Below are 19884 nucleotides of genomic sequence, written 5' to 3' on the forward strand. Positions count from 1 at the left end.
ATCTTTTGAGTGAAGTCCGTGAATCTGTGTTTTAGTAAATAACCCAGGTAATGCTCGTGCAAAATAAAATGTGCAAGCCAGTAGCTCAATTCTTTTTTTCCAATAGCAAAATAACGGGTAAGACTTATCTGAATTCTTTTAAAAAGAGTAAAGAAACAATTCCCAAGTAGGTTAGTATTGAGTTACTGGTACAGATTTTGTTAATAGAGCAAATCGACAGGAATTGCTGTGAGGGTTCAGTAATGTACGTGTGTCACTCGGGCGTGACATTCTGTGAGTGTCCTTGTCGTCATCATGGTACTGATTCTAACATGCTCACTTCTACAGTTTAATATCTTTACAATCAGTATGAGTCTTAGCAACCGGTGCAGTTAGAAACATTACATCTTGATTAACAGCTGTCCTCATTCTTGTCTTAGAGTAACTATCCCATTTTCCCCGTGTACGTGCCATGTCCTTCATGCCTTCGCTTGTGCCTTCCTGTCTCTGTTTGTTCAGGTCTAAGCTCTCTCATTAGCTGACGGTCCCACCTTAGGCGAGTCCCTGACGTTATGTGAGCGTCAGTCTCTTCATAAGCTAGTCACAACTGCACTCTTCTTCATCTGTATGCCAGGGAAACCAGTTGTCTCTCCAACTCAAAGTTCTGTAGATGCGATGCAATATTATTTGAAATAAGACCAATTCATGGTGATGGTTGTAGACATTTAACCCTGAGTGGAATAAGAATCACATGAAGAAATTAATTTGCAGGGATCCCTGGGTGGCGCAGTGGTTTGGCGCCTGCCTTTGGCCCAGGGCACGATCCTGGAGACCCGGGATCGAATCCCATGTCGGGCTCCCGGTGCATGGAGCCTGCTTCTCCCTCTGCCTGTGTCTCTGCCTCTCTCTCTCTCTCCCTGTGTGACTATCATAAATTAATAAAAAAAAAAATCTATAAATAAAAAAGAAATTAATTTGCAGAATAAGGAACTTTTTCGCCCTAGACAGAAAGATAATGACCCTGGCAAAAATAACGAGGATCTATCTATTCCCTTTACCAACAGTGGAGATACTTGTCCAGTAGAGAGTGCCACGGGGGAAGTAATACCTGTGCAGCTGTGGGTTCTCAAAAGATCGCCGTCTTAACAACTAAAGATTTAGGGGACTGAGTATAAAGGGTGGTTCAGCTGGAGGGCATAGCAGAGGGTTCCCCAGCCTTCCGGATTTCATGGTGGCCCAAGAGCCTCAGCGAAGCTGGGAGGTTGAGTAGAGGGAACGAATGTACTCACAACTCTCATGCACCTGCTTGGTAACAGGGCTAAAGCCACTGTGCTGTTTTCTGAATTGTGTTTCCTGATGTGCTTTGCAGTAAAACCTGTTTGTCTCCATTTTCAATATTCCCCAAAGTACTAGATGTAAAAGTAAGTCCCCTCAGAGAATTTCATAGCATTACTTGTCTTTGGTTCATGTCCGCCTGAGGAGACCTGTGATCAAGATCTGAGCACACGTAGTTTGGGAGGCAGTTGGAGGAAGTCTTGGCCTTGAGTGTGGGCCGCTCGGAGATGGGAAGGAGGGAAGCCAATACCCAGAGTTTAACGAGCCCGTTGCTGTTGTGGGTAATGGGGTATTACCACTGTGGCCTCCAGGTGATGATGGAAACGTGTAGAGTTGTCCTAAGTGCGGAGACCCAGGGTAGAAGGGCAGCTTTCAGTTGTCCTGTGTTAAGATTGTTCAGAGGATGGGCTTCCTGGTGCTCAGCCTCTGCCCTGTGCACAGACAGAGGACATGCTTCCCGCCGGGGCAGTGGACAAACTCGCACGACAACAGGAATGAGTGGGGTTCCGGCCGCTGCTTCTACAGCCCCCACTTGCGCTACTCAGACCCATTGTCATCTCACGTTCTGTCCCTCACGTCTCATCTTTGCTTTAGTGAGATCATGGCCCATTGAGATTTTACCTACACACTTAGAAAAACTGTGTGTTTTGGAATAGTAGTTGTAAATTCACATGCACTTTAAAAAATAACACAAAGATCGGTATTTCACTCATTTTCTCCAACTGCAATTAGCTTAGAGCGTATCGTTAATAATCATTTTTCCCTTTTATCCCATAGATTCCAGATTAACCTCAGCCAGCATCCACACATCTGACCATCCAGGTTGCTTGCTTGCAAAATAATGAAGATACGTGACCTTAAAGTATAAGAACACTGGGGGTCTTGCCCCTTCAGACCATGATTTCTCCAGTTGCCCGCTGAAGGTCATCCCCATGGATGGAAGTCCCACAAGGTGCCCCAGTCAGTCTCCTGAGCTCAAGATACATATATTCTGTCCCTGCTTGTCACTATCCCATCCCCTGGCCCCTAAGGGTTAGTTGGTTCCAGTCAGTAGTATAGTGTGTTATCTCTCGGCCACCTGCAGGGGTCCTGGCAAGAGAAACCGCAGATAACTAAGTGGTTTTCATAGCTTTATGTTTATAGAAATTGAAGTCTCTTCTAGGAGGAATGTCTCCCACCCAGCCTTCATCTAGTATAGAACCTGATTGCATAGACTCTAATGTTAGAGGGATGGGAAGTATAGATTACGCCCTGGGTCACTGAACATGATGGTGAGATTGGCCACTCTTAACCACCACCCTTGGTTCCTTGACTCATGTATTTGAGCTCCAGAGATGCAGGACCATTGATGCACAGGACTCCAGCCCCACTGGTGTCTTTTCCAAGCTGGCCATCTCACCTTAGCTGTACCTTAATGAAGCCCTTCCAACCGTCCAGTAACCACTGGGAAGGAACTCTCAGGGTGATAAAGTACATACTAGAAGCAGGTCATGCTATTGTCACGGGCAGTCTGGAGTTCTCCAAAGCATCCGCTCGACTGTCCCCTGCCAGATCTCAGCATCTCAGTGTCTTTTAGCTTGGGCAGCTTGCTGCAGCTAGGAGTTCAGCCTCACTGTAAGCCCTCACCCCCAGCAATAAAGTCTTCATCTTCATTTTTAACACGTTCTGCTCTTTGGCTGTAGAAGGAGGAAGTGAGTTTCTTTTCAAGCTTACTAAGGAGGCCTTCACTGGCCGTTGCTGGCACAGCATGCACAGGGTGAGAAGGCTGGCTTTAGCCTACTTTTTTTGTTTTGTATTTTTTGTTGAGTTAATTTCAGAGCCCTGGCTTTCAGTTACATTTGGCTTAAAATCTGATTAGCCTCAGGATACCTTGAAGGTGAATGCAGCTTTGTCTGCTGTGCCTCATCCCGGTTCTGAGCCTCAGAACTTGTTTGCTTCAGATAATCGTAGGCTAACACCATGCAGCTTACCATTAGCGACTGCAATCCCATTAGCGTTTTTTGAGATCACCTAACCCCATCCTAAAAATCCAATTTCTTTTTTTTTTTTTTTTAATTTTTTTTATATATTTATGATAGTCACACAGAGAGAGAGAGAGAGAGAGAGAGGCAGACACAGGCAGAGGGAGAAGCAGGCTCCATGCACCGAGAGCCCGATGTGGGATTCGATCCCGGGTCTCCAGGATCGCGCCCTGGGCCAAAGGCAGGCGCCAAACCGCTGCGCCACCCAGGGATCCCTAAAAATCAATTTCTAAGACCACATGTAGCACCAGTGCTCTTTGTTTGGGTCTCCCCAAAAAATAAATACATAGATTTGAGTAGTTTATTTAGGAAATGATCCCAAACAGCACTGCAATGGAAGGGAGTCATATGGATGAGAAAGGAAGGAATCGAGTACAGGTATATCAGTGACTGCTCCTTGCACGGGTGACTGATTAACACACTTTCTCGAGACCCCAGGGAGCTGGTGTATCTAAAGAATGAGGAAGGGGTCATCACTGGTTGAGAACTGCTCTCATCAGTGTCATCAACTTGGCAGTTTGCATATGTGCCCAGAAAACTTCCTTGGGCAGGGAAAGTCCTCATTCATCACCAAAAGAACTGCGGTTTCTTGCAGTAAGAAATAATTGATATGTATAGAAAAGTTATGAGTACAGGGACACCTGGGTTGCCCAGTCCGTTAAGTATCTGACTTGGTTTTGATCTCAGGGTCATGAGACCAAGCCTTCTGTCAGGCTCTGCGCTCAGGGTGGGATCTGCTTGAGATTCTCTCTCCTTCTGCCTCTGCCCCTCCTATCACATGTGTGCTCTCTAAAATGAATAATACATCTAAAAAAAAGAAAAGTTATGAGTACATATGGACGTGAGGTTCTTAGTATTGTTATACTACTCTTTAAACAAATTAATGCAAACTCCTGGATGAAAAGTTATTTATTTTAAATACAACAAAGAGAAGGAAGTTATGCTTTATTTTACCCTTCATGCATTCAAGTGTATTAACCATCACTATATTTCTGAGGAGCTAAAATTTCTAGCCTCACCAAAGAAAGCAATAACCTTAGAACACTGAGAACATGTGACTGAATAGAAATTTTCGCCAAAATTTGTCTGCACCCATCCATCAAAGAGTCTCAGGTGTGAGCCAGGTTAGACCATTTCCATTATGTGATATTAAATTGCACAACTGATTATCAGACTCTTGTTTGATAACTCCAAATACCATATATAAGCTAAATTGTTTTTCATCCAGTTTCGTAAATGGGAAACCTGAATTTCAGACATTTAGTCTCAACTAGTAACTAATAATACAAAGAAAGCTCAGAGTTTTGTGCCGTTATCCACTGAAATCACAGATTAACCCAGGTTCAAATGACCTCAGAAACTATTAAATGGGTGTATTTATAAATTTTCAGAGTATTAAAGTATGCAGAATGTTCTTAAACAATCTGCCATACATGGTTTTTAGTTTTAGAAGCAAAGCATCTCTACCATCATCATCAGTCACCACCACGACCATCACTGCCATTACCACAACCACCTCCACTACTGCCATCATCACCACAACCACCACTTCCGTCACCACCACCACTACCACCTTTCCACTGCCTCCACCGCCATCACAAGCACTGTGTTTAAGAAGGATTCGTATGTGGTGGTGAGAATGTGAAGACACCACAGCCTAGCACTCAAATTTTGGGGTCTTCCTACCTGGATTTCTTGTATCCGTGTTTCACCTTTTCAGACATGACTGCATTTCTGTTGACTCCAGCTCTGCTGGAAAAATATACATGTTTATCGTTTGGACCAGCGATTCATTTCACTAAGTTCCTTTTCTTTTTATGATCTCCCTAAATACATTTAAATAACAGCAGTAAAGGTATTCATTCTCATAGCACATTCAGTGCTTAATTAGTGTGATGCCCTATTCTCACCATGTGGGATACAGCAGTGAAGCCAAAGTTCCTGACTTTAGTACCATAATTTAGTGGAGGAGACTGAGCAAATGGGGAACATGGATTACAACATCATATCGTACTCTGTAAAAAGATGAAGCAAAAGTTAAAGGGATATAATGAAAATTTTCTTAGATAGATGGCCCACCCTAGTAGGGTGACATTGAGCAGAGACAGGAACAAAATGTGGCAGAAATTCAAACCAATGACTGAGGGAAATGGTGTCCTGGCAATAAAGTAGTAAAGCTGAGCCCCTGGGACAGGAGAGTGTGTCGTGTCTTTGTGGATTGTTTGATGACTGGGATGGTTAGAGCAGAGAGTAAGGATGGAAGTACAGAATGTCTGAGGAGAAGCTCAGGGCCAGACAGTAGGGGGCTTTGTAGCCCATGGTAAAGAGTTGTGCTTATTTTGAGTGAGTTAGGAAGCTGGTAAGAATTTCGAGCAAGGGAATGGGCATGGTCTGTCTCATACCTTAAGAGAGCACATGGCTACTACATGGAAAATAAAACAGATAAAATGCAGGAAGGCAAAGGTGATGGTGCTTGGATTGGCGAGTACCATTGGAGGTGTGGATCAATTGTTAGATCACGGACGGATTTTGAGGTTCAGGCTGACAGGATGTGTTTGCCATGAGTTCCTGACAAGTACACAGGTGTAGTAGTGTCCTGTGGTGAAGTGAAGGCCTGCTGTGGCCCTGCTTTTTCTGATAGAATTTATCTAGCCAGGGTCTCCATACTCCTTGAGTACTTCTAATGATACCACATGGCATATATCCAAAGTAATAAATAGGGTGAGATAAAAGAGCTGTCTTGAACCACATAGACTGTTTCTTAAAACTGAGAATGCTATGACTGGACAGGGGAGGATGGAGTTGTTCTAGCTTGGGACAACCTCAGACTGCCTGTTACACCAGCCTTCCAGCGTTTGTTCGCACTTCCTTTGTCCTTCTGCTGCCCTCGGAATGTAATGGTCTGCTAATCATGTGTCTCTCCTTCACCTTGATGTTCACGACCTGATAGGCTCGAGAGAAGTGCAGCCACATTTCTGTGTTGGGAAGGAGCCTGCTGAACTTCCAGACAGAGGTTAGCTCCCCCATCTGTACTAACCAGCGGTGATGCAAAGGCTCTCACCAGCACATCACACACCTCTGGCAATCTCTCAATCTTTCCTGGATACTGAGCTTTCCAGTGTTCAGGATCAGAGAATCTTGGAGTTTAAGTGTTGGGGGGTGGGGAACTTAGTATTTTATCTGATAGAGAAGAAAACTAAGGTGTAAATGTCAAAGGTAATTCACTGTCACCACACAGTCGAATAGAAGCAGAGCTGGGGCCAGTTTACACCTTCAGTGGCTTTTCCTTTAAGAGTCGGTCTGAATATGTGAAGATTTTATCCCACAGGAGCTGTAACTGCAGTGCCTTTTGGATTGAATTCCATCTTTAATGCCAGGACATGTAATTATTCACGTGAGTTCGTTATTCTTAGCTTTGACAAAAACAGTTCTATTCATCTATTTTGGACACTTAACTGAAAATTAGTCCCAGATGTTTCCCTTTGTCTTATTTTATTATAAGAATAGTTAACAATGAGTCATGATGGATCCAGACCAAGAGGGCGACGTAAGAGGCTCCTGAGTTTTCTGTCCTCCATGTATGCACCAAGTATGTAGCTCCACACAGAAGAGCATTTCCCTCTGGGAGAAATCCCGAAACCAGCTGAGCAGCATAGGAGCACTGAAACACATATAAGTAAATACTAATAGATCCCAGGAGAGAGATGAACAGCAAGGCACTAATCGTAGGGGATTTCAGTACTCCACACTCCAAAAGAAGACCAGTAAGGACAAAATCAAACTTAATTAGATTAGATGGACCTAAAAGATACAGGGAACTTTCCATCCAACAGCAACAGAACACATATTCTCAAGCACATGTAGAATATTCTTTTGGGTAGATCATGTGTTAGGCCAAAAAACAAATCTTAATTAAAAAAAAAATTGAAATTATGTTCATTATCTTTTCTGACCACGATTTGAAACGGAAAATTACAAGAAAAGAGCATGGGGCATCTAGGTGGCTCAGTCATGATCTCAGAGTCTTGGGATCGAGTGCTGCATCAGGCTCCCTGCTGAGCGGAGAGTCTGTTTCTTGCTCTGCCCCTCCACCGTGCTCATGTTCATGCTGTCTCTCTCTCTCTCAAATAAGATCTTTAAAAAAGAAAAGAAAAGAAAAACTAGAAAATCCACACATATGTGGTTATTAATCAACATGCTAGTGAACAACCAATGGGTCAAAGATGAAATCAAAAAGGAAATCAGAAAATATCTTGAGATAAAAGAAAATGCACACACAAAATACCAAAACATATGGGATGCAGCAAACGCAGTTCTCAGGAGTTTATGGTGATGAATACTTATATTAAGAGAAAATATTCCAAATAAATGTAAATTTACACTTCAAGGAACCAGAAAAAGAAGGACAAATTAAAGAAGGAAATAACTCAGATCATGAGATTTAATGAAATACAGACTAGGAAGATAATAGAAAAGATCAATGAAATGAGAAAATTGACCAATATTTAAACCAAAAAAAAAAAAAAAGAATACTCAAATCAGAAATTAAAGAAGACATTATAGCTAATACCTAGAAATACTAAGTACTAAATTCTAGGAACAATTATGCCAACAAATCAAATTATCTGAAAGGAATGGACAAGTACCTAGAAACATATAACCTGTCAATACTGAATCATGAATAGAGAACTTGAACAGATCAGTAATAAGGGGATTAAAGTGTAATCATAAATTGGGTGTAGAAGGAATGCACCTCAACATGATGATTTCCTCTAGTACCCAAAAGCAGATCATTCCTAGGAGACCTTGATTGTAAAGCAATTATTTCATAAAAGCAAAAACCATCTTTGGATTTTTGCTTAGCAAAAATAGATGCTAATGTAGGTCTTTTGTAAAAGCAAAGTGGCATAAAGGGAACTTTTGGATAGCAGGGGAGTCCTGTATGGGCAGTATACGACAAGCCCATGACTAAAATCTTACAAAAGCAGTGAAAAGTGGAGATCAGGAACAAAACAAGGATGCCCGCTCTCACTGTTTCTGTTCAACAGACTAGAAACAGTAGCCAGAGCAACTAAGCAAGAAGAGCAATAAAAGACATCCAAAAAGAAGGAAGAAGTAAAATTGCCTCTGTTCACAGGTGACATGGTATTATATAGAAAAGCCACAAAGATGGCCAAAAAGCTGTTAGAACTAATGCATCCAGTAAACTTGTAGGATACAAGATCAATATACAAAAATTAGTTGCATTTTTATAAGCTAACAATGAATTACCAGAGAATTTTTTTAAGTCCCATTTACAATAGCATCAAAAACAATAAAATACTTAGGAATAAGTTCAGCTGAGGAGTAAAAAGATATATCCATTGCAAACTATAAAACATCAATGAAAGAAATCTAAAAAGATAAATGGAAAGATACTTGGTGTTTATAGGTTGGAGTAAATGGAAGAATAAATATTGTACCCAATGAATCTACAAATTGCATACAGTCCTTATCAAAATTCCAATAGCATTTCTCACAGAAATGAGGAAAGAATCCTAACATTCTTATGAAACCACAAAAGATTATGAACACCAAAGCAATCAAGAACAAAGCTGGAAGCCATTCACTTCTTGACCTCAAACTTAACATAGCATGGTCCTGGCGTAAAAACAGGCACATAGATCAATGGGATAGAACACGGAGCCTAAGGATTGACCCGCTACATATATGGTCAATGAACTTTCCACAAAGTCAAGAGTTTACAATGGGATAAGGATGGTCTCTTATGTAAATTAGTGTTAGGTAAACTGGACACCCACATATAAAGGGACAAATCTAGACCCCTGTATTATAACATACATGAAAATCAACTCAAGATGGATTAAAGACATGAGCACAAGAGTTGAAAACATCAAAGTCCTAGAAGAAAACAAGGAAAATCATCTTGCCATTGGTCTCATCAATGACTCTTTTGATTTGACACCAAAAACAAAGGCAAAAAAAAAAAAAAAAAACTAGAAATAAACAAATAGGCCTACATCAAACTAAAAAGCTTCGGCACAGCAAAGGAAACTATCAACAAAATGAAAAGGCAGCCTCCGAAAAGGGAGAGGATATTTGCAAACCACAAATCTGACAATGAGTCAATATTCAGATCTATAATGAACTCCTATGACACAATAGCAAAGAAACAAATTACCCTCCGCTCCCGAAATGGGCAAAGGACATTTTTTGAAAGAAACCTAGAAATGGGCACCTGGGTGGCTCAGTGGGTTAAGCATCTGCTTTCGGCTCAGTCATCATCCTGGGGGCCTGGGATCGAGTTCTGTGTTGGGCTCCCTGCTCAGCGAGGACCCTGCTTCTGCCTCCCCCACCCCTTTGCTGATGCTCTCTCTTGCTCTCTCTGTTGCTCTCTGTCTCTCTTCCCAAATAAATAAAATCTTAAAAAAAATAAAAGAACATAAAAACCTAGACATGACCAACAGGTATGTGAAAAGATGTTCTGCATCACTCATCACCAGGGAAATCCAAAACCACAGTGAGGGGAGATCTCATACTTGTTGGGAGGGAGGCCTGTTACCATAAAAACAAAAGGTAAATGCTGGTAAGGATGTGCAGAAGAGTGAATCCTTACACTCTTGGTGGGCAAACTTGTGCAGCCATGGTGGAAAGCAGTATGGAGGTTCCCCAAGAAGTTAACAATAGGACCGTAGTATGCTAAAGCAATCCCACCTCTAGAAGTAAATAAAATCATTATTGCAAGAACTTATCTGTAATCCTGTGTTCATCCATCATAATTCACAGTAGCTGAGGTCTAGAAACAACCTAATTGTCGATGGGTGACTGGATAAAGGAAATATGAGGATTTGCAGTACACACACAGAGGAATATTTTTCAGCTTTAAAAAAAAAAAAAAAAGAAATCCTGCCATTTGCATCAACATGGGTGAAAACTGAATGGCATTATGCAAAGTGAAATGATCCAGACAGAGAAAGACAAATACTGTATTGGTATAATTTTTTTGAGGAGTCTTAAAAAAAAAAAAAAAGCAAATTCATAGAAACATATTAGCATGGTGGTTGCCATGGCTGAGGGATGACGGAAATTGGATCTCAAACAGGTGCAGACTCTCAGTAGTCACGAGTAAGTTCTGGTGACCTGATGTATGCCGTGGCGACGGTGGTTGATATTACTGTTTTGCATAATTGAAATTTGCTAATAGAGTACAACTCAAATACTAGGTGGCTCAGTTGGTTCTCTGCTCTGCGCCCCAATGAAAAGGTAAATGTGTAGGATAATGGATGTGTTCATTAACTTGGTGGGCGCCCTTTCACATTATATCAAATCACATTATACACTTCAAACATATTAGAATTATATTTGTGAATTATTTCTCAAAAAAGCTGAACAGAAAGAGCCAAAAACCAAAAAGGAATAATGTTGAAAACTTCTATTCTAGAAAACTGTACCTTAGGTCCCCAGAAAATTCATGTTAAACATTTATAAAAACCATCCTGGGTTTTGTTCTTCTCTTTGTGGAGAATTGGAATATAAACTGGATGTGTACTCCTCACAGATCGTTGGGGAGGACATTTTGCTAGCCCAGTTTTTGCCAGTCAACTGTGAGGCATAAGTGATCGCATTAGTACGTTCCCCCGGTTGGTCAGAGCCAGGTAAGCACCTGTGTGAGGTAAACCACTCAGTGGGCCTTCCACTCATGAGTGTTCCTGTTGGTTTCTTCAACTCACGCTGGCGCCCACCAGCCATGGTGTTTTGTCTCGTTTTTGCATGTTTGCACGTGACTTTTTCTATTCAAAATTGTCACACTAGGGAAACTAATTGCAAAAATCACGCTCTTACAAAAGATGTGGAAAAGAATCAGCATTTATAACAGAAAGCTGGGAGTGCTGATGGGAAGAAGAGCTGCGGGCCCCACAGGAGCCCGAGATTACAGTGCCCCGCAGTGCGCCCTTCCCTCCCTCGCGGCCACCCGGGCCCCTCGCTGTCCTGTTCCTTCATACGTATCCGTAAGTAATGACCCATTAAAGTGATGGGTGAAGCCAGCATTAGCCATTTTGGTCTTGATCAGTAACATTAAAAATTACAAGTGAGTGTCATGACCAGCATTTACTAATCCATGGTCACAACCCTTCGTAGACGCCTACTTCAGTGACCCAAACACTGTGCTAAATACGTTCAGATTTGGAGACAGGTCACCTGTGTTGTAAAGGTAGGGAAACTGTGTGATACTCAGAATGACTAGTTAAGTGATCGAGTAGGGCCTCCGGCCCCAGGCCCTGATCACCTGCACTCCCTGTTGGCTCCAGCAGAGTGCAGAGAGGATCCCAGCTGCTCCTGGAAAAGCTGGATATTCAGTGATCGTTCCATAACTTAATAGAGCTGCTGACAGTAAAACTTGCTTCCTAAGCATCCTTTTGGAAGCTTTTTTTGTGAGGAAAAGGGCATTTTTTTCTTGTTCTTGTATTAAAAGTATGATTTTGTGCATAAAATGTTTGGGAGGATACAATGGGAAGGTTATCTGTCTCTAACTTTAGAAATTATGTCCAGATACAGTGATGGTTGGTTTAAATGCAACTTCTTGTGGAGCATCAGGATGATTATGACTCTACAGTTTCCCCGAAGTCTCAGGCTCACATTTCTGTCTGCTTTTGCTTCATTTTATGAAAAGGAAGAGCGGCATCTAGGTGGCTCAGTTGGTTAAGTGGCTGACCGACTCTTGATTTCTGCTCAAGTCATGATCCCAATGTCCTGGGGCAGAGGCCTTGTCAGGGTCCCTGCTTAGTGGGGAGTCTGCTCCTCCTCCTCCCTCTGCTCCTCCCCTCTGCTCACACGCTCACTGTCTTCCTCTCCCCAACTTAAAAAATAAATCTTAAAAAAAGAAAGAAAGAAAATGAAGGGTGTGAAAGCACAAACTGAGTTTCCTTTTTTGCTTTTGTGTTTATTTTTATATTTTTGTCATAATTATCCTCTTTAATCCCCATCACCTGTTTCACCCACCCACCTCCCTTCTGGTATCTGCTTTGTTCTCTGTAAGAATCTGTTTCTTGGTTTCTCCCTCTCACTCATTTGCTCATTTGTTTTGTTTCTTCTGTTCCAATGAGTCAAATCATATGATAATTGTCTTTCTCTGACTTTATTTCACTTAGCATAATGCCCTCTAGCTGTACCCATGTCATTGGAAATGGCAAGATTTCATTCCTATTCCTTCTGATGGCTGAGTAGTACTCCATTGTGTATACACCACATCTTCTCTCTCCATTCATCAGTCTATGGACATCTCAACTCCTTCCATAGTTTGGCTATTGTGGACATTGCTGCTGTGAACACTGGGGTGCACATATCCCTTTGAATGAAGTGGTTTTTGTATTTTGGGGGGATAAATACCTACTTGTATGGGTCCTGGATAGGAGAGTAATTCCATTTCTAACTTCTTGAGGAACCTCCATATTGTTTTCCACAGTGCTGCACCAGTGTGCATTCCCACCAACTGTGCACAAGGGCTCCTCTCTCTCTGCATCCTTGCCAACACTTGTTGTTTCTTGTCTTTTTGATACAGACATTCTGACAGGTGTGAGGTGATACCTCATTGTGGTTTTGATTTCCATTTCCCTGATGGTGAGTGATGTTGAGCATCTTTCCCTCAGAACTTTTAAGAAGAAAAGCACTAACTTTAACAAAGTTTGCCCTTTTGTATCTTGTAAATATGGACAACCTAGGAGTTGGATGCCAAGATGTGATGAAGGCGTATAAAGCACATGGAGGCACTTTCAGAAACTCAAAGATAAATGTGCCCACAGTACAATTCCATTTCTAGCTGCTGGACAGGCTGCCATCCTGCTGAGGAGAACCTGGCTTATTATCATAAGCATGAGCCAGGTGTGGAAGAATATGAGGTCTCCCCGCCAAGCGATGGGCCGGCTGGGGCTGCACAGATGGGAGCACCGCCATGGAGGATGACTGTTGGCACATTTGATGCACATCGTCTCCATTTTAATTTTGACGCTGCTCATTTGTATGGTGTCTCAGGATATGCTTGCGTGCCAATCACAGATACACACACAATAGGAAATACTTTTCCCAGTAGCAATTTATAAAAATAATTCAGATGAGAGACTACTTTCAGAATCGTTAATGAAGTCAGATACAGAACATGTCAGGTTTTCTTTTCCCCAAACTCACATTCTTTTTACAATGCCAGAAAGGTTTTTTCCAAAATGTCTTGTGCCTAAATAATTACTGCAAAATGGAGGTAACCGTATAAAATAAACTCTGGGGTTAGCGTAATGTGATATTGGTTTTTAGAATCCATTTTCTTTTCTGATATTCTCTATATGACATATAACTTTAGAAAATGAACTCCAGTCAAAAGATATTGAGCCAAAATACCATTGCAGAAATGCGATTCTTTTTATTTTTCATGTTATTTCAGCTTTATTTCCCTCCTTGTATCATTTCCTAGCTCTAGGACCTCATTAAACTCAACTCCCTACGTGGTAGTTGCATTCAGAATTCTTACCTCCTTTCCCAGTTTTCTGCTGCTTACATTTTAGTGCAGATGTTGAAACAGACCGATAAGTAAAACATAGCAGCAAAAGTGCTATGAATAAAAGTACAGCAGGTAGGGGGGTGGGGGAGAATGGCCAGGGGAGGACGGGGGGTTATCATGGGGTAAGGTTTGGTTAAAGACACATTAAATTGGGGCTGAAGGTTGTGTTGTCCTGAGGAGCTGGGAAGGTGGACTTACCACCGACTGGGATGTGGAAGGACCGTGTAGAGTGAAGATGTGGGTCACCTGCTAGGAGCTCAGGTTCAGGGGGTGGAGTGAGGGGTAGGTGTGAGGTTGAAGTCAAGGGGTGGCTGAGTCACCAGCTGCATTTGCAAGTGTGCGGATCAGGGGTGAGGTCTGCAATGGCAATAAGATCTTGAATGCTTCTGCAGTAGGCCTCATTTGTGACTGTTGGAATGGATGTGTCCAGAACCGTCAGAAGAAAAGAGCAAAACCCCAGGAGGACGCCAACCCTGCAAGACGGCAAGACGAGATCTCAGAGCAGAGGACCTGTTGGGCAGCCAGTGAAAGACACAGGACAGAGAAGGGTGTTGATGGAGGGGGAGTCAGTAGGCTTCTCACCATTCCCCCAGTGGGCAGGAGAATCAGCCCTTACGCAGCGATTTATGTAACTTATATTTTACGAAAAGGCAAAAAAATATATTGTCCTGGGGATAGACATTCTGAGCTGAGAATGAGAATTCCGAGCATGTGCTGAAGCTATGGGAAGAGAGGAAGGTCGGTAGATGTTGCGTAGGATGGTTAAGTGTTGCTGAATCCCAGAAACGTGGTGAGGTTGCCTGGTGGAGGTCCGTGGGGTGGATTCAGCAGTACCCAGCTCACCCTGAACAAGTGGACACACAGCCTAGGCTAAGGATGGAATTTAAGCAGAATTAAAGTCTTGACCAAGAAAACGGCATAATAAAAAATATATGTATATACACACACCCTTGGGGAGTAGTGTGACCATGTGATTTGCTGTAGCCAGAGTTGAGAGTAGTTCTCTGATTTCTGGGCTGATGCGTCTGTAAACTAATTCCCAGAATTCTCCATGCTTTTTCCTTGATGCTGCAGAACCTTGTCATGTCGTGTTGAAGAGGACTTGGTGCAAGTTGAAGAGCCTCGGATGCTGAGCTACTTACTACGTGGGGTGGGGGGCGTTTCCCGGGAGGACTTGGGCTGACGGAAAATGTTATGAGAAGAGCAGTGAACCTTGTGTTGTTTGCAGCCGAGGAGCTTTGGTGATTCTGTTTCCACTGGGATCCAGGGTGTCCTACCTAATGACAAGGCATGGGCCTGCGGGAATAAATGGCTGAGGTCAGATGAAGGACACGACGTAGAAGCATTATCTGTGTGAAGATTTCAATCACCAAGAATCCTGAGGGAATCAGAGATAGAGGAGATGAGGTTGAGTTAGGAGATGATGTTATCTAAGAATGGAGAAGGAGAGGGGCTGAGGGCACGGGGATGGGGGACCCTGGAGTGTGGAGGATGGGGGGCTGAGCAGGGCTCCGCGGGGAGCTGCAGAAAACAAGCGCAGGGGATCATTACATCTACTAGAAAGGATGTGGTCATTAAAGAACTGGGTGGATGTGATGCTTGGGTGGCTCAGCGGTTGAGCATCTGCCTTCGGCTCGGGTTGTGATCCCGGGTCCTGGGATCGAGCACCACACGGGCTTCCTGCAGGGAGCCTGCTTCTCCCTCTGCCTCTCTCTCTCTCTCTCTCTGTCTCTCATGAATAAATTGATAAAAATCTAAAAAAAAAAAAAAAAAAAAAAAAAAGAACTGGGTGACTTTTCAAAGGTAATGCCTCTGAAGCACACAATTTTTTTTATCAGGATTTCAAGGTCCATAGCAGATGGAAACGTTAAAAATGGGTCATTCTCTTGGATTTCAAACCTCAAAAGCAACCTTCAAGATACCGTCCCAAAGTAAGCATTTTCCCTTGTTGGAGTCTTCAAACAATAAAAGACTGTTTGGGCTGAGATGATAATGTGTTCACACAATTTACACACCTTGACCTCCACTGATGTTGCTGGAAGGTTGTTTGCTTGGGCTTTTCAGATAAATTCACAGTTGTGATATTTGTCCTTTTTATAAGTATGTCAGTTTCTTATGTTACTTGGAAAGAAAAACACAATTTGTGTACCTTCCACTCAATTTTACTGTGAAGTTAAAACTGCTAAAAAATGAAATCTCCCTTAAAAATACAGTCTGCCTGATTTATTTTCATCAGTTTATATTCATTACATTTTTTTTAATTTCAAAAGCTTGGTGACATATGACTATGTGCATCTTTTGTCACTATAACCTAATGATCAATAGTGCTTTTTTTTTAAGATTTTATTTGAGAGAGAGAGAGAGAATACAAACAGGGGGGTGGGGGGAGGGAGAAGCAGAAGCAGACTCCTGGCTGAGCAGGGAGCCGGATGCGGGGCTTGATCCCAGGACCCTGAGATCATGACCTGAACTGAAGGCAGATGCTTCACTGACTGAGCCTCCCAGGTGCCCCACCTCAGAGCTTTGAAAAAAAAAAAAAATCCCTAAAGTACTACTGTCCTTTTGCTTTGAATATAGATAAGAAACTGCTGAAAGTTACCACTGTAAAAAGATTGTGTACATTTGGCTCCATCAATGACCATAACGTAAGATTGAAATAATCGAAAAAATTCATTGTAGATTCTGGTTAAAACACAGTTGAAGTTATTTGAGGTATTAACGTTTTTTTTTTTTTTTTTTACAAATAGAATGATAACAATTCTATTTTTATTCTTTGAAAATGTTTATTATTTTCTCTCCTGTGGTCCTACAACTATTTCCTTTGGCCTTTGCTATTCACATTAGCATAAATGGAGGCCTACTGGCTGAAGTGTGGTCTTCATTGTTTCAGAAATGCATAAAAAGGACAAAATTATACAATACTATTTTAGATTTTTATATAAAACATCTAGAACTTATGTGTTTCCTTCATGATGTGAATTCTTAAATCTTTACAGATTGCTTTTATCCTTTGCTTTAGAATTTAGTTTCTCATTTTTTTTTTTTTTTTTTTACCGCCATCTTGTTTTACCAGAGTAACCTTGGCTACAGCTGTGGCTGTCAGCCGATGCCATTGGCCCTCACCCAGGGGACCGGCCCTCCATCCCCCTGTCACAGTGTGCTCTGCACTCTCAGAACGAGAGTCGAACATTGCATAATTATGCGGCTACCAAACACGTGTCGGCCTTTGCCTGGTTCTCCCTCCATAATGATAAAGAGGAAGCCCATTGGTTACAAATAATTGGAGTGTTTTCTCTGTGCTATGCTCTATTCTTAATGTTTTATACTTAATCCTCACACTGTTTTTGGAGATAAGGGAATTCCTCTTTTTTGCTGAAACTGGGAGGGGGTGAGGATTAGATCTGCTCTTACCCCCACGGCCGGGACTGGGACAAAGGCCTCCTCGTAACCACTCAGTACTTCTGCCCAGTGTGGTCCGCAGGCCACACCACACGCATCTTCTCTAATTACAGAGTCCTGGACCCCAGCCCAGATCGAACGAATCTGACTCCAGTGGGCGAGCATGAGCCAGGATAGGAATCTGAATTTTCACAAAGTCCCCCAAGAGGTTCTTCTACACGTGAAATCAAGAATGATTACGTCACTCTCTGCCTCAGTTCCCCTCCTCCCCCCGACGGTGGGTGTTCTGGTCCCACCTTCTGTCTCCATCCTGTCTCCTCCGTTCCAGGTGTCCCCTGGCCTCCAGAGTCCCAGCGCAGGGGCCACTGTGACATTCTCACAGGCCCAGCTCTTTGGGGGTAGCCTGGAGCTCCTCTCTTCTCACTCGGTTCTGATGATGGAAAGTGAACTCGGGCTCATTTACTTCCAGGTGCCTAGCTCCTTGCTCTGCCTCTAGTTCGGCAGGTTTTGCCCCCTGCTGTTGGCAGCTGAGGGCGCCGAGCACTTATAAATTCACTGGACTCAGACTTCTCACCCCCTTCCTTCAAGAGAACCTGGTTTTCCAGGCAGTTCCAGTGACCTGGACCCGATAACCTATGTATGACTTTTGCTGTGTCAGGTGTCATTTGTTAAAACAGAGCACAGCGCAGCTATCATATATCATTAGGGGGGCAGGTAGCGACGGCACAAAACGTCATTCTCGGTCTAGCAGGTGAGTTGTAGAAACAGCCTACTCTCTGGATCCAGGATCAGGATACTTTGCAGAGTTTTAGCCTACTCATTTATCATCTGTGTAAGCGTCTCTGATGCAACATCGCGTGGGACAGAACTGTATGTCCTGATGAGCTGCTTTGATTATAGTACTTTGCCTGGAAAAGCCCATAAGTGTATCTATGTATATTATTATATACATCTTTTTCCTAATATCACCATGGCCATCCCATTAAAAAAGCTTCTGGCAGGAAAATGAGTATTTTTTTTCTGCTGGATTTGGTATATCTATATATCTATGTGTATATAGATATCAAATATATATAGATAGATATCAAATATATATATTTGATATATAGATATATCTATAGATATATATAGATATCTAGATATCTAGATATAGATAGATTATATATATATAATCTAAACTGAGATCATTTAAAAGTGAGATTTAAAGGGAAATTTTAGTTTTAAACTTTACAAAATGAACACTTTTCATGGTTTCCACTTCCCGTTTCTTGATCATCAATACTATTTGAGTCTTTTGTCAAGACATTTTTACTTTATTTAAACACAATTAACTGCACATGTTTAGAATGTACAGTTGGATTGGTTTCCGCAGACATGTTCAGGAACGAAACAATGGTGACGGCCAAGGTGTTGGACGTGTCACCTGAGACACCTGCCCTGCTCCTTGGCAACCCCTCCCTCCCAAGCTCCTGATCCCAGGCAACTACTGATGCGCTTTCTGTCTCCATGAGTTTGTTTGCACTTTCTAGGGCTTTATATAATCAGAATCGTGTAATATGCAGTCTTCTGTTTTGTTTTGTTTGGCTTCTTTTACTTAGCTTAGTCGGTTTGAGATACACCGTGTTGTTGTGTGGATCCTTTGCTCATTGCATTTTATTTTTATTTATATTTTTATTTCTTTATTTTTATTTATTTTTTTGCATGTTTTTAATTTATTGTACAGGCATACCATGATTCTTTAATTCAGTCGCTTGTTAATGGGCATCTGAGGTGTTCCTGGTTTTAGCTATTTTTTCCCGTAGTTTTAGCTATCATGAGTAACGTGGCTGTGACCTTTCCTGTACAGTTCTTTGTGTGAAATTGTGCTTTTATTTCTCTGGGGTAAATCCCTCTAACTGCTTAAGGTGAATTATATGGACGTGTCAGGAACTTTTGAAGAAGCTGACAGATTGTCTTTCCAAGTGTTTCTAAAACCACTTTACAATCTCATGATAGTGAAAGAGAATCCCAGCCATTCCTTGTCCTCAACACTTGGTACAGCCAGCTTCGTTAATTTTAGTCATTTTTGGAGGGGGTAGTGTTACTCTGAAAGGTGTGTCACTGAGGTTTTAATTTTTAATTAGTTTGTAGCTAATTACGCTGAGCATCTTTTCATGTACTCATTTACCCTCGTATATCTTATTTGCTAAAGTGCCAGCTCAGATCATTTGCCTATTTGTCAGAAATCAGTGGTCTTCTTCATTTTGTGAGTCCTTGTATATTGCAAATACAAGTTCTTTATTAAATATATAATCTGAAAACAACTTATAGTTTTATTTTTCATTCTCTTGTCTGCGGAAGAGCAGAAATTCTAATTGACCAATTGTTTCTTTTTATGGTCCCTGCAGTGGTGCTGTGAGCAATAAAACTTTGCCTGAAGCAAGTATTTTCTCCAGTCAGGCTGCTGGAAAGCGTTGCTGTTCTCAGCCCCATGTGGCCCTGTATTTATGCCCTGTACCCTTCCAGGGTGGTCCTCCCTCTGGAGGCCAGTTCTCATCAAAAGACATGACAAGGTAGAAAGGGAGGTGAGCAGGGGGTGGGGGTGACGGGGTGACGGGCACT

The 19884-nt window shown here is 42.1% G+C and overlaps 1 protein-coding gene across 12 annotated transcripts in view; it reads left to right on the top strand.

Annotated features, from left to right (window-relative positions):
• The window catches only part of ZWINT (ZW10 interacting kinetochore protein), a 56798-nt gene that overhangs the window by 24012 nt on the left and 12902 nt on the right, over positions 1-19884 (top strand). For 3 of the 12 annotated variants that reach the window (XM_038576012.1, XM_038576023.1, XM_038576015.1), the window contains one exon: positions 2092-2973. The exons of 1 other annotated variant lie outside the window; for it this stretch is intronic. In XM_038576012.1, coding sequence (XP_038431940.1) covers positions 2092-2128 — 37 coding nt within the window. In that variant the 3' untranslated portion in view covers positions 2129-2973. Of the gene's footprint in view, positions 1-2091; positions 2974-4779; positions 5047-6285; positions 6349-6663; positions 6730-14958; positions 15292-15722; positions 15816-19884 lie in introns of those variants that run through there. 8 more of the 12 variants (XR_005379499.1, XR_005379500.1, XR_005379498.1 and 5 more) reach the window with 8 other exon arrangements.

The sequence above is a fragment of the Canis lupus genome, chromosome 26 (assembly GCF_011100685.1).
Source record: "Canis lupus familiaris isolate Mischka breed German Shepherd chromosome 26, alternate assembly UU_Cfam_GSD_1.0, whole genome shotgun sequence".
Lineage (NCBI taxonomy): Eukaryota > Metazoa > Chordata > Mammalia > Carnivora > Canidae > Canis > Canis lupus.